General features: G+C 47.9%; 3 protein-coding genes across 4 annotated transcripts; 1 reads left to right on the forward strand and 2 right to left on the reverse strand.

Annotated features, from left to right (window-relative positions):
- Positions 1 to 2220: 2220 nt before the first annotated feature.
- On the forward strand, positions 2221 to 5373 carry LOC123121998 (ER membrane protein complex subunit 3). 2 transcript variants are annotated; one of them, XM_044542106.1, is made up of 8 exons: positions 2221 to 2578; positions 2776 to 2869; positions 3109 to 3228; positions 3309 to 3357; positions 4048 to 4147; positions 4224 to 4285; positions 4361 to 4431; positions 5060 to 5373. In XM_044542106.1, exons 1-8 carry the CDS (start codon positions 2415 to 2417, stop codon positions 5165 to 5167), a joined length of 768 nt encoding a protein of 255 aa, XP_044398041.1. In that variant the 5' UTR covers positions 2221 to 2414; the 3' UTR covers positions 5168 to 5373. The 2 variants fall into 2 exon arrangements, with proteins under 2 accessions (XP_044398041.1, XP_044398042.1); XM_044542107.1 differs by having other exon boundaries at positions 2227 to 2578; positions 4370 to 4431.
- A 161-nt stretch (positions 5374 to 5534) lies between these two features.
- On the reverse strand, positions 5535 to 6921 carry LOC123121996 (ervatamin-C). The gene is made up of 2 exons (XM_044542105.1): positions 6516 to 6921; positions 5535 to 6345 (listed from the first exon to the last, which is right to left on the reverse strand). The coding sequence occupies exons 1-2, from the start codon at positions 6846 to 6848 to the stop codon at positions 5635 to 5637; spliced, it is 1044 nt and encodes a 347-aa protein (XP_044398040.1). The 5' UTR covers positions 6849 to 6921; the 3' UTR covers positions 5535 to 5634.
- Positions 6922 to 7395: 474 nt separating this feature from the next.
- LOC123120693 (uncharacterized) lies at positions 7396 to 12426 on the reverse strand. The gene is made up of 5 exons (XM_044540680.1): positions 11481 to 12426; positions 9406 to 9476; positions 8101 to 9000; positions 7872 to 8024; positions 7396 to 7785 (listed from the first exon to the last, which is right to left on the reverse strand). Exons 1-5 carry the CDS (start codon positions 12424 to 12426, stop codon positions 7396 to 7398), a joined length of 2460 nt encoding a protein of 819 aa, XP_044396615.1.
- Between the last annotated feature and the right edge of the window lie 202 nt (positions 12427 to 12628).

The following is a 12628-nucleotide window of genomic DNA, read 5'->3' on the forward strand; positions in this document are numbered from 1 at the left end:
TAACTGCGCCACCTCCGCGTCATGCTGAGCTTGATCCGCCGGGTCAACCGTGGCGGTCAATAGGGCCGTCATCTTGTCCGTGAGATCCATCAGCACCTGAGCCGGCGAAGGTACCGGATTTCCTGACCCGGCGGGATTTTGGACAGGCTGGGCACCGGCCATGAAGATTCCAACCCGGGTCGGCGGCTCAAAGGGGTCCGGAATACTGTCACCATCGGAACAGCCCCTAAGCCTGCCATCTTGAAGTTGATACAACGAGTTTGACTCATCTGTGGACGACTCGCCGTCAGAGCCGGCGGTCGTCTCATCACCAGATCCAGACCCTACAGAGAGTCCTTCATGGATACATCCCACAAAAGCATGCTTCAAGGCAGGTAGGGCCCGGGCGGGTCGTGCACGCTGAGCCGTCTCAATGAGATCGGCGCCGAGATCTGGCTCGGGGCCCGGCTCACCAATCTTGCCAATGAAGACATGAATTCCGCCGAAGGGGACCCGGTACCCATACTCAATTGAGCCGGCGTCGGGGCCCCAGTTTGCATCGTCGATGTAGAGCTTGCCGCGACGACTCTTGGTCATCCGGCCCACAGCGTATCCCTTGAGCCCTTCGAAGCTGCCCTTCAAGAACTCAAATCCACCGTGCGCGGGCCCCATGATGGGCGCCAACTGTCGTGGAATTGTCACGGCAGATGTCCTTGAGCTAGGACTTAGTCGTGGAGCCATCGCAGCTAGGAAGCTTAAAGGGGTTAAACGGGACAAGGAACACGAGGGTTATACTGGTTCGGCCCCTTACGGTGAAGGTAAAAGCCTACGTCCAGTTGAGGTGGTATTGATTAGGGTTTCGATGACCATGGAGCTTAACTGCTATGCCTGGCTCTCGATGAGATCTTTTTTGTCCCTAAACCGCCGCCGGGTCGTCCCTTTATATAGAGAGGTTGACGCCCCGGCAGCTCTCAGAGTCCCGGCCGGCTCCTAAGAGTGTCCAGCTCGGACTCTCAACTATTCTTGCCTTACACTACAAGTTCTATTATAATGGCGGTTGTAACTACGGGCCTTAAGCCATATCCGGGTCTTAAGCCCATCTTTGGCCCGCCGTCTTCAAGCTTGGCGCCGGGCTTCAGATGATGACCATTATGAGTAACCCGGCCCCTCCTGGCGGGTGACTCTAAGGTTTATATTCTCAATAGCCGGGATGATGAAGATGGCCACCGGTGATGGTTCCCCCCTGTAGGGTGCCGGAACGGGCTCCCGATTGGTTTTTCATGGCTACAGAGGCTTGCGGTGGCGGAACTCCCGATCTAGATTTCTTTCTGGAGGTTTATCTATTTATAGGAATTTTTGGCGTCGGTTTCACGTCAGGGGGGGTCCACAGGGCAGCCGCAAGGCAAGGGGGCGCGCCCGGGGGGGGGGCGCCCTCCACCCTTGTGTCTGCCTCGGGACTCCTCTGGTCCATCTCCGATGCCCCGTGGGTCTCTTCTGGTCCATAAAAAAAATCGTAAAGTTTCACCTCGTTTGGACTCCGTTTGGTATTCCTTTTCTGTAAAACTCAAAAACAAGAAAAAAAAAACAGAAACTAACATTGCGCTCTAGGTTAATAGGTTAGTCCAAAAAATAATATAAAATAATATATTAATGCATATAAAATATTCAAAACAGATAATATAATAGCACGAACCAATCAAAAATTATAGATACGTTGGAGACGTATCAAAGATGTTCGTCGGCTTACCTTCGGATTCTTCTCCAGTCTCACCGTCTGCGTTGCTACCGTTGTGATTGCGGGGGATGTTGAGTATCATGATTATTAGGAAAGCTAGGATAGGACAGCGTAGGATATTATTCTACCTTGCCTTGTACTTCAAGATGATCATGTACTTCTATATATATGCCCACGAGGCTTAAGCAATATAATAAATTATTCCATCAAATCCCTCCCTTCCTTCTAACAATGACGTCCCTCGTCCAAAGAATTCACAAATTTAGCTAAACTATCTGCATCTGTATTGACCGCTCGGCCTTTAAAATTGAATTTGCAGTTGAAATTTGTGGCTCGGCGCTTTATTTCTCTGACGATGATGCTATTAGTTCCCTGCTCAACAAATCATCGGGCAACGGGCAACGGGCAAGACACATAGCTCTCGCGCCGGGTGATACCCCGCAAGAAAAATAAAAACAAATCGGCCCGGGTGGGTCGCGACCCGGCCCATTGTGACGAGTTCTATTCGACCCGACCCCCAGTCGAGCCCTCAACTACAGCGAGCGCCCTTCGGTTCCTCCGCCTCGGCCCATCCACCCACGTCGACGACGAGCTCTCCCCTCTCGTCCCGTCTCCTCCCCCTCGCGACGCCACCGCCGCGTCGCCGGTCGCCGGCTCGCCGCCCCAGGTAGGACGTAGCCAGTCACCCCGCCCGGCCCCGATGGCTGAGGAGCTGGTGCTGGACACGGCGATCCGGGACTGGGTCCTCATCCCGCTCTCCGTGGTCATGGTGCTCATCGGCGTGCTCCGCTACTTCGTGTCCAAGCTCATGCGCTCCCCGCCGTCGGCCTCGCCCTCCCCCGACCCCAAGACCGTCAAGGAGGGGTGCGCACTCTCGCCCTTCCCTTCCCCTCCCCTCCCTTCAATTCCGTCCCGATCTGGTCCCCGACTCGCCCGATCTGAGCGATCTGGATCGAGGAGCTAGCCGGGGCTTGCCTGTTTGAGAATTCTGATAGTTGCTGCCGCTGCTACTGAGCTGCTGTCTGCTGATGTAGCTGATGCGAGGGTTTTGGCTTTTGCAGGCAGGTCGTCATCAGGGCGAGGAACCTGAGGAACGGCGCGCAGTTCATCCCGGCCAAGGCCTTCAAGGCTCGCAAGCTTTATTACACCAACGGGGTAATTCCACTAGAAGCATCTGTGTTGCCAAAGCCCAATTTAGGAGACACCAGTCCAGCTTAGTCCTTTAATACTAGTTAGGATCCAGAATAGAGGGCACGCAGAGCAGTATTGTGATGGACGTCAAGAGTGTGTGGGGTTGCAGGGTTGACTTGATGATTGCTTGCTTGAATATCACGTTTTCCTTCACAAACTATTGGAGAGTGTATACCTTTGTGACATTCTTGGGTGTATTGTAGGAAGCAGGATTGCTTCATGTTCCTAAAGAGGATGCCCAGAAGGCTCAGGCGGCTATGTTTTCGGACCCAAACATGGCCATGGATATGATGAAGAAGAATCTCTCCATGATAGTTCCACAGGTTCTTTGACATGGAAATTGATTTACCTGTATCGCAATTACCACTACCTTCTACTAACACACTGTGTCATCCTTCTGCAGACACTTACATTTGCATGGGTGAACTTCTTCTTTTCCGGTTTTGTTGCAGGTATGTGCTTTGCCATGTACTATAACATATATGAATGTGATGCTTGCTCTCTTCATATGCCTTTTCCATGTTCTTACATTTGTTTCGTGCTGTTGTAAGATCATCACTTTTAAATTTTGATATACAAATGTGTGCCAATTTTAAGTCAGTAAATCTATTGTATGCAATGTTGTTCCCATTGAAGGAACTTGCGATTTTCACTGAACATTTTGGCTTAAGTGCATGAGTAGATCCAAACATGCTTCTGTCTCACTGAACATTTTGGCTTAAGTGCATGAGTTGACCAATCTTTGTGCTTCAATGGGGAACCTGCTACTGTTCATCAGTGGTGAAATTTGCATATGATGTCACGAGGAGTATATTTTGTTGTGCTTGTGGTGTCTTCAGCTATGCTATTAGCTGAAGTTAACTCTTCATTCTGTATGCCTTTAGAAATTTGTAGTTCAGATGTTCACATACTCTAATTTGCAATTATTCACTTTGCACCGTCTTCTGGACTGTGTGATTATGGGATTTTTTGTAGTACAATTCTAGAAGAAAATGATGTTTTAAGATCTAGAAGTTTATGATAAGTTCAGAGGGGTTAATGGCTGATCAGCTGATGTATGGGCATATGCAATTATGCATTATCATTTTCTATTTTCTTACGATCTTAGCCTTGGACTCACATATCTGCTGATGTCTTTTCAGCCAAAATCCCCTTTCCATTGACTCAACGATTCAGGGGAATGCTGCAAAATGGGATAGACCTGAGTACTGTTGATGTGAGCTATGTTAGCAGCCGTTCATGGTGTGTAAGAAACTGATATATTTTTTGTTAGGTATTTCCAGGGTCTAAATGTCTTAACGATTTGCTGTTTTGATAGGTACTTCCTCAATTTATTTGGCTTGAGGGGTCTTTTCAGTCTCATCCTTGGTGAAGAAAATGGTTAGAGATACACTTTATTACACTCCTATACAAACATTGCCATATTTATTGTTGTCATAACCGTTTTCCTTATAGTTTATGCAGCTACTGATGATGCCCAAAAGATGATGGCGATGGGTGGTGGAATGGGCTTTAATCCAGCAATGGTATGAGAACCTTAATCTGTATTGGAATTCATGATGTTTAACCCTGTCTTATACATATACATGTGCAGGACACAACTTTTGTAATTTCGCAAATTCACGCACATAATATAATGCACATTTTTTTATATGTACTGCGCTTATAATAAATCAGATTGAATTTAGTTCGAAAAAATTGCTGTATAGCTTGAAGAAGCTTGAATGGATGATGTTTGGATTGCAGTCAGGGTTGCATATATTGTAACGATGATTTGTATAGTGAGGATATTGATGATTGCTGTTATTTACAGACCTTCGATCATTTGATGGATGGTCGTTTAGCTGGCCTGGCCTTTCAAATTTGATTGAAATGCTACCTGAGGTTTTCAGTAGCTTTTCAAGTGTTCTGTTGTGCATTGGCATTGCAACTGTCTGCTTTCCTCTGGTTTGGCTGTGCCCCTTGATCTAGGAAACTAGCAATTCACATGGTTGTGCCCTTGTGTCATTCTGTGGCCCGGAGTATCGCAATCATGATGTTTTACAATGTTTGGGTTGTTCTAATGTTGGTTTTACCCGAGTGTTTCAGTGCTCTATCTCTGTAGACTTATTATAGCACAGAAAGGCCTCACCATTTTCATTTGGCCATTTTCAGAGCTTGAGCGCAGAGAAAGACAGCCTCGACATCATCCAGCATGACTGGGCTTTACCAAAGATGGAGCGTCATGCTGAAGACGTGTTGAGGAAACTACTGAAGAATTGATCTGAACAAGCACCACTAGGCCCTGCAAGTTTTGTTTTTAGCTTGTCGTCTGATCAGACAGTTATACGTTGTAATTGTATTATTATTGATATTATTTACGAGCGCTACTAATTACGAAGCCGCGAGCTATCTTTTTCACCTATGTACTCTGGCAACACTGGTAGAAAAGGATGAATGTTTCTTAATGTATGAGCTGCTTTGGGTAATCCAAGTTTGTCATTCTGTTTGGAAAAAAAGATTTAAGCGTTCATGTTACGTACTAGAAGTACGTACTATATTGTTGGCCGCCTTATGGATGATTTGAGCTGTTCAAGCTTGCCGTTGTGCAAATACAATATGGTCGCTTACATATATTTACACACTGATGTATAGATATTCGTATTTTTATACTCGCTATCTTCTTACACTTCACAAATGCTCCATGCATGAGTCTACTTATTACTACGTACATGACCTGGCAGAATGAATCACATGACCGGGTAGCTCGCGAGCAGAGCGACGCCGCACAGGCCGGTGGGCATGCCGGCGTCGCGCTGCAGACGCATGTAGCCGGCCTCGCCCCACCCCGCCCCCCACGAGTTCTTGATGATCCAGTACTTCCCGGACCCCTCGTCGCCGGCGGCGCTGGTCTCGCCGTAGCCCACCACGGTGACGCCGTGGTTCACCTGCGCGGTGCACGGCCCCGAGAAGACGCCGCCGCCGTAGAGCTGCCACACGAAGCCCCCCGCGTCGACGGCCACCGACACGGGCTGCGCGGCGGCGGCCCGCAGCAGGTCCGGCTCGCTGTTGGCCGTCACGTTCCGGTACCCGGCGATGCTCACCGTGGTCTCGTTGAGCTTGGCCGTCTGGCAGACGCCGTTGACGCCCAGGTACGGGTAGCTGGCCTCGGTGGTGAGCCCGTGGTTGTCCATGACGAACTCGTAGGCCCAGCTCATGAACCCGCCGGCGCACCCCACCGCCTCCGCGTCGCAGTCCACCAGCTCCTGCTCCGACAGCGACACCAGCTTCCCATTCTTGATGTGGTTCAGCCCCTCCATGGCCGCCACCGCCGCGAACGCCCAGCACGAGCCGCAGCCGCCTTGGTTCTTCACCGGCACCACCGCCCCTTTCTTCCTCCAGTCCACCTCCTTGGGCAGAGTACTGTTATCATCGTCAATCTCTTTTTCAGGCATTGTCACCTGCGAAAAATGATCATCCAAGACCAAAACATTTGTCAGATAAACGCAGACATATCAGTATATAGACATCACAAAATAATTTTCCAACTTTCAACGATGATCCGAGAATCAAAAGTTCAAAGCTAGTATCAAACATGTACATAATTCGAGAGAAGAAAGCATCCACTCACGGGGGCAAAGTTCTCTGTTCTTGGAGCGCGCCGGCCGGCTCGTCCCGGAGCGCCTAGGCCGAGCACCTTGGCCCTGAACTCCTCGTTCGTCAGGTCGGCGAACTTGTTGTCGGTCAGCGTGTAGCTACGGCCGCCGGAGTTGAACTCCTCGATGAGCTCAACGTTCTTCCTGTACACCTCGAGCCTCCTCTGCTTCTCGCCGGCGTCGGTGTAGGCCCGGCCGTGCCTGCCCATCCACCGCTCGAACCTCCTCACCATCGGATCATCGTCGGCGATGGAGGGAGCGGCGCAGGCCGAGACGAGCAGCAGGAGAAGCAGGGAGCGCCTGGCCATTGCTGGAGCTCTTGGCCTTCGAGAGAACTGAGGCAGGAGTATGCATGAGCAGGTCGTTATGGGCTGTTTTATAATTTTATTTGATGTTGTTTTTGGCATTTAGTCCGTTTCTCATTCGATGTGTGTGATTTGGGGGTGGTCTGGTGTGCAAGCATGCACAACTGCATGTGATCTGTGCTGCAAAGAGCAATAGGTCGGGCAGTCACAAGGTTCTATAATTACAGTAGGATCTCAGAAAGAGTATCACATCATCTTCAGAGTCAGTGAACTGCATGCATTGAGTAATAGTAACTAGCAAGTTCTTCCTGAATGCATGAGACGCCCACCAGAATGTGCACCTCAACAGTTTATCACTGTCCCATATGTCAGAAGGCTAACAAGCAGGGAATAAAGGCTAGAATGCAAATGTTTTTTATGTTCAGTCAAGCAACAAGAAACGGCATTAAGGAAAAATACGGCTCTTGGAACAACACACTGGTCTTTCTGAACATTGGCAATGGTTTGCTTCTGACCGTACATAGCAACTTGTTGCATCTAGAGTTTGAGATCATGGCGTCGGCTCGAGGTCATGGCATCGGCGGCAAGGCTCCACGACATTTAGCTTGACTCTGGAGGGAACCTTTGGCTCAACATAGCTCCTGATAGCCGAGAGCCCCTTGCCAGCTTCCGCCAAAAAATCCAAGTGCAACAGCAAGCACTTGCCAGTACTGTTGGATGAGCAGCTGGCCCAAGGATGTCCTCGTGTGGTATCCAATGTAAGGCATTCGAGTGACGTCACGTTCTCAATGATATGGCATGTCAGCTCAACCAAGCTCTTCGCCGAGGAGAAACCAATGATCTTCACTGTCTTCAGGTTATCATGGCGGTGTCCTGGTACCTGCCTCAAATTTGAATGGTCTCCCACGATTGACTCATGCTTCATGTCTTTCTGCAACACCTGAAGATACAACAAGCCAAGATACTTGGATTAATGGATCCACCATTGTTTAATGTAACATCTTTGCAGGATGAACAATGACTTACATTCAAGAAGAAAGTCTCCAAGGAAGGAGAAGCATCAAAGAAGGATATGAGAGAACAATAGTCATAGGCAGGCGAAAATGTCACTGTACAAAGACTGACACTCAAGTACTTGAGGTGTAAGAATTTGCTAGGCAGCATTGGTGTATCGACCATCTACACAAAGATACATTTGATTAGTTAAAATATGCATATCACAGCTGGTATAAGAATATGCATATTTAGAGTATACCTCACTACATGAACTCAGGGAAAGATCTTCAACATTTGGCAAGCTCAATGGGAGATCAGCACGAGCATAACATACAGCACCAGGATGGGACATGCCGAGCTTCTTCAATTGTAATGCTACTCCAAATGATATCTGTACCTGGTGGGAATCATGAAAATTAAAACTGACGAGGTTTGGAGCTTCTATCACTATCACCTGTAGAGACCTGCATTCAAACACCTTCAGGTATCTGAGCTGTTGCAGATGGAACGGAATCTTAAGGCAAGTTAGCGGACTGCATTGTGAGAGTCGCATCCATTGGAGAACAAAGCAATTGTGAAGAAGGCACCCCAGCTGCTCCTCTGTGATACTGACATAACACAAATCAAGCCTTGTCATGTTTTTCAAGCCAAGTTCAACGCTGGGAGAGAAAACACAATGGGAAAGGTGTAGACGCTGCATCGAGTTTCCATTCCCATTAGCTAAAAGAGACCATGGGAAGTTGTAGTATGGTCCCGATGCTGAAGATAGCTGAACAGTGAGTTCTTCAATCCCAGGTGTAAGCTGAACAGTGAGTTCTTCAATCCCGGGTGTAAGCTGAACAGTGAGTTCTTCAATCCCAGGTGTAACAGCTGTCTGAAGCCACCTATCAACATTGCTGACCATAGCATTGGAATAACGGAAAACAATCCTGAGTGTCTTCACACCAGTGCGTGAGCGGTTTTTTAAGATGCGGTCAACTTTTTTGGTGAAATTTCCTATTTCATCCTCTCCACACGGATTCATATTCATGCCCAGTGCTTCCATACTGAATGTAAGATTTGGATGGCATCTCCATAAACTTAGAAAGGCACGAGACACGCAAGCAGCTCGGGCAGCATCTCGCATTGGTAGTAGGGAATGTATATGACACCAGATGTCCTACATGTACAAGCATGTGAGAAAAGCTGAACATGGCCAAATGCTTATTTCAAATGGATAAAAGAAGAACAAGCCAGAGAAGAGCATAGAACCACGTCCAGAGAAGTACAAGCCACTGCTAAGAGAGGAGCTCTATGAAATGAGGAATTATATCTAGTCCTTATTGAGATAGCAGGGTAGCAGGGGATCTAACACTCACAACAGGCATTCTTCTTCGGACAGTTAGAACAAAGCAAAGCTACTGATGCAGTAGGACTGTAGCAGGTTGCAGCACTAAAGAAATGTATGTTTATACTGTACTTCTTATTTAGCTAGCACAGGTTAACCAATTGGCACAGTTAAAGCATTCATGGTGAACAAACATGCAATATAAGTTATTTCCATTATCAGCATCTCACAATGTACCTCCGGAAGTTGTGGCCCGGAGTATTCTGCTCTTTCGCCCTCTCTTTCAACCCATGAACCAATCGATCCATCTGCACCACATAATGCATGATTATCATCAAACCAACATTAGAGAAGGAAATATTAAGGCCTTGTTTGGTTACATGAGAACAGATACTCTAGTGGAAAAAATCCACCCAGGAAATGGGTTGATCCACTGCTGTCACCCAATCCCCACAGGGATCAATCCCTTCCAACTACCTTAAACCCTGCCACCTCAAATTGGATAGTGTAAGAGGAACAGGTTCAACAAGTCTATTCTCGTTTGCCTTAGGCTAATGACACTTGTGTGGGTAAATGACATATTTGGCGTAGAAACATGATGCACCTTGGCAAACCAAGACTACCTTGACAGTGAAAACTTTAAGTACACTCTCGTTTTGTGCATCCAAACTGATTCTCCATGGTCCATACAGATCAAACAGAAATTGAGAAAGAGAGTAAAATAATTGCTAAAAAAATACACTGATATCTGGCAGAACCAAAATGATGCCTAACAAGACTATATGAGCATAGTAACTTCATCTGCTGGAATTGAAGTCATAAAGAATTTCTACACACCCTCAACTGGTCGAATAGGAAGCACCATGTGGCAGCACTGGTCTCTTCTTTCACCTTCAGCTCATCTGAATCAGTAAAGTTACTACGAATTAATGAGGTTGGCAAAAGCAAAAGGAAACACAGTACTGGAAGAAGAAAATTCAGACAATTTTATAATTCGATAACAGACCAGCGATATGTAATCAACAGGGGTAAATTGCCATGATTAAACTGGAAAGAAGTATGGGCTTCTCCATGACTTGTTGAGGTTCAAGAATATGCCGAGCTAATAATAATGAATGTCGATCCAATTATCCAACATTAAGAAGCAGCAGATTACTCCTAGTTCAATCCACTCTTCTCATATTCATATTAACAATTGTAAAACAGGCAACTAAATCACCTTACCCAATCAATCATTTTTTTTTCTTTTCCTAGTAAGGAAGTGCTAACCAAAACAACGAGATGAAAACAGCAATTAAGACAAGATAATAGCTACAAGATTACAGGAAACATGGTCCTGACAGGACACAGCCTGAACTGGAGGACTGATTTTCCTGTGTGACATAAAGCCAACTTATCTAGCATAGCAGGCCATCACAAATAAGAAGTGAACATAAAGAAAGAGAGCTTTCCCTCATATATAAAACTAATGAGCTGAAGCAATACTTCGACAAATATCTTTCAAGCCTTCTTCAGTGTGCAAGATGCTTTGTTAAGTACAGTAACTTCTAACTTGTAAATAATTTGAGTCAGCACAAGATAATAAACTCAAACAAACCATCATACAATTAATTAAGATACTAATTAGCACAAGATCCTAACCAGGAACTAGGAACCTAATGATCTCAAATCGTATAGCACTAGCAGATAATAATCTTGATCTGCTAGTGTAGCGCTAGCACAAGCTCCTAACACTGCCCTCCACAAGCTACAAGTCGTAGCCTTGTAGGAAGCTGCACTCAGCACTCTTGCCTACCACACTTCTAGTTCAGCACAAGCTGAACATTCACAGCCTACAGGATTCACATAAGGCCAGCAGGATGACCATTTCGGTAACAACATTTATTTTATCATGTCATATAGTGCTCCGTACTATTCGTAACAATTTTCATCTTGAACCGATAAAAACTGGAAGCTACACATCATGCACTTAGTAGCAGCATGGAACAAGAAAATAATTTATTTCTTCCATAATACCTTGAAAGTAATACCAGAGCAACTCTAGACACAACAGCTGAACAGAAGCAACTTGTACAACATGGAAGGTTGCCCTCTTGTATTGACAGATTCAAGAAATCAGATCTAACCGAAACATACACATATTTTTTTTTCGAGAATGACGGGGGGCCAGGGCCCCACCGGTTGTTGTATTACTCGAAAGACTTGGCAGTCATACAGAGTTTTTCATCGAAGAGATAAAAAACTACCAACTAAGCAGCAAAAACCGAAGAGGGGGAGAGGGAGAGTTACAGGGCCGAAAGAAAAAAAAGCACGCGTCTCCAGGAACAGCGCGCGATCAGGAGCGTTGTAACGGCGGCTCCAGAGCATGATGTCGTCCGCAGTTCTGGAGAGGATGTCGCCAACGTCGCGGTCGACGCCGTTGAACGTGGCGTTGTTCCGGGCTTTCCAGATCTGCCAAAGCAGCACTAGGAGCCCGTCCTTCCAGAGCGGAGGCGAGGTCGGAGCTCCCGGGGGCGAGGAGAGAATCCCGCCAACCGAGTCGAAGGGGCCCAGTCCAAGGCGGCGCCAGGTGGAGGCTGCGCGCGCGCACGAGGTGAAAATATGCACAGCAGTCTCCTCCGCGGAGCAGGAGGCACACATACTAGAGGGGGCGCAGTTCTTCGCGAACAGGTTCACACGCGTGCTGAGGCGGTCACGAGCCAGCAAGCAAGCGAAGATCTTGATCTTCCTGGGAAGTTTGGAGCACCAAATGTCGATGGAGGTCTGACAGAGCACTCCATTGGAGGAGAGAACCCGAAACGCAGCGCGTGAGCTGAACGCTAGGTCCTCGCCCCAAGCCATGAACCGGCGGTCCGGAGTGTCACCAAGCTGCAGGGCACGGATGAGAGCCCGGACCTCTCCCAGCTGAGAAGCAGCTACAGAGGAGAGGCGTCTCTGAAGATGAAGACCGTCGAGGGCGACCGCCGCCACGGAGGCGTTGGGGCGCGTGGAGTAGGAGAAGAGCGCCGCGTACTCGAAGCAGAGAGCACCACCGGGGCACCAGCGGTCATGCCAGAAGGAGGTAGTGCGCCCGTCCCCAAGCGCCACACGGGTGATGGCCCTGTACGTGGGGAGCCCCCGGCGGACGATGACCTCGAGGAAGGAAGGAGCCGAAGAGCAGTCGCCAACGTCCCCCCTGATGCTGCGGAGGAACCAGCTCTTCCAAGGGGGACAGTCCGGTTGGTGAAGCTTGTGGACGAAGTTGAGGAGCAGGCACATGTTCTGTCGTCGTAGATCGCGGATCCCGAAGCCACCCTCCTGCACATCTGCACACACATTATCCCAAGCAACAAGACAGCGAGCGCCAGAGCACGTATCCTTGCCGGTCCAAAAAAAGGAACGACGTCTACGGTCGATCATCTCAATCACACCAGAGGGAAGCAGATAGGAGCACATAAAATAAGTAGAGAGGTTATTAAGG

This window comes from Triticum aestivum, chromosome 5D (genome assembly GCF_018294505.1).
Source record: "Triticum aestivum cultivar Chinese Spring chromosome 5D, IWGSC CS RefSeq v2.1, whole genome shotgun sequence".
Lineage (NCBI taxonomy): Eukaryota > Viridiplantae > Streptophyta > Magnoliopsida > Poales > Poaceae > Triticum > Triticum aestivum.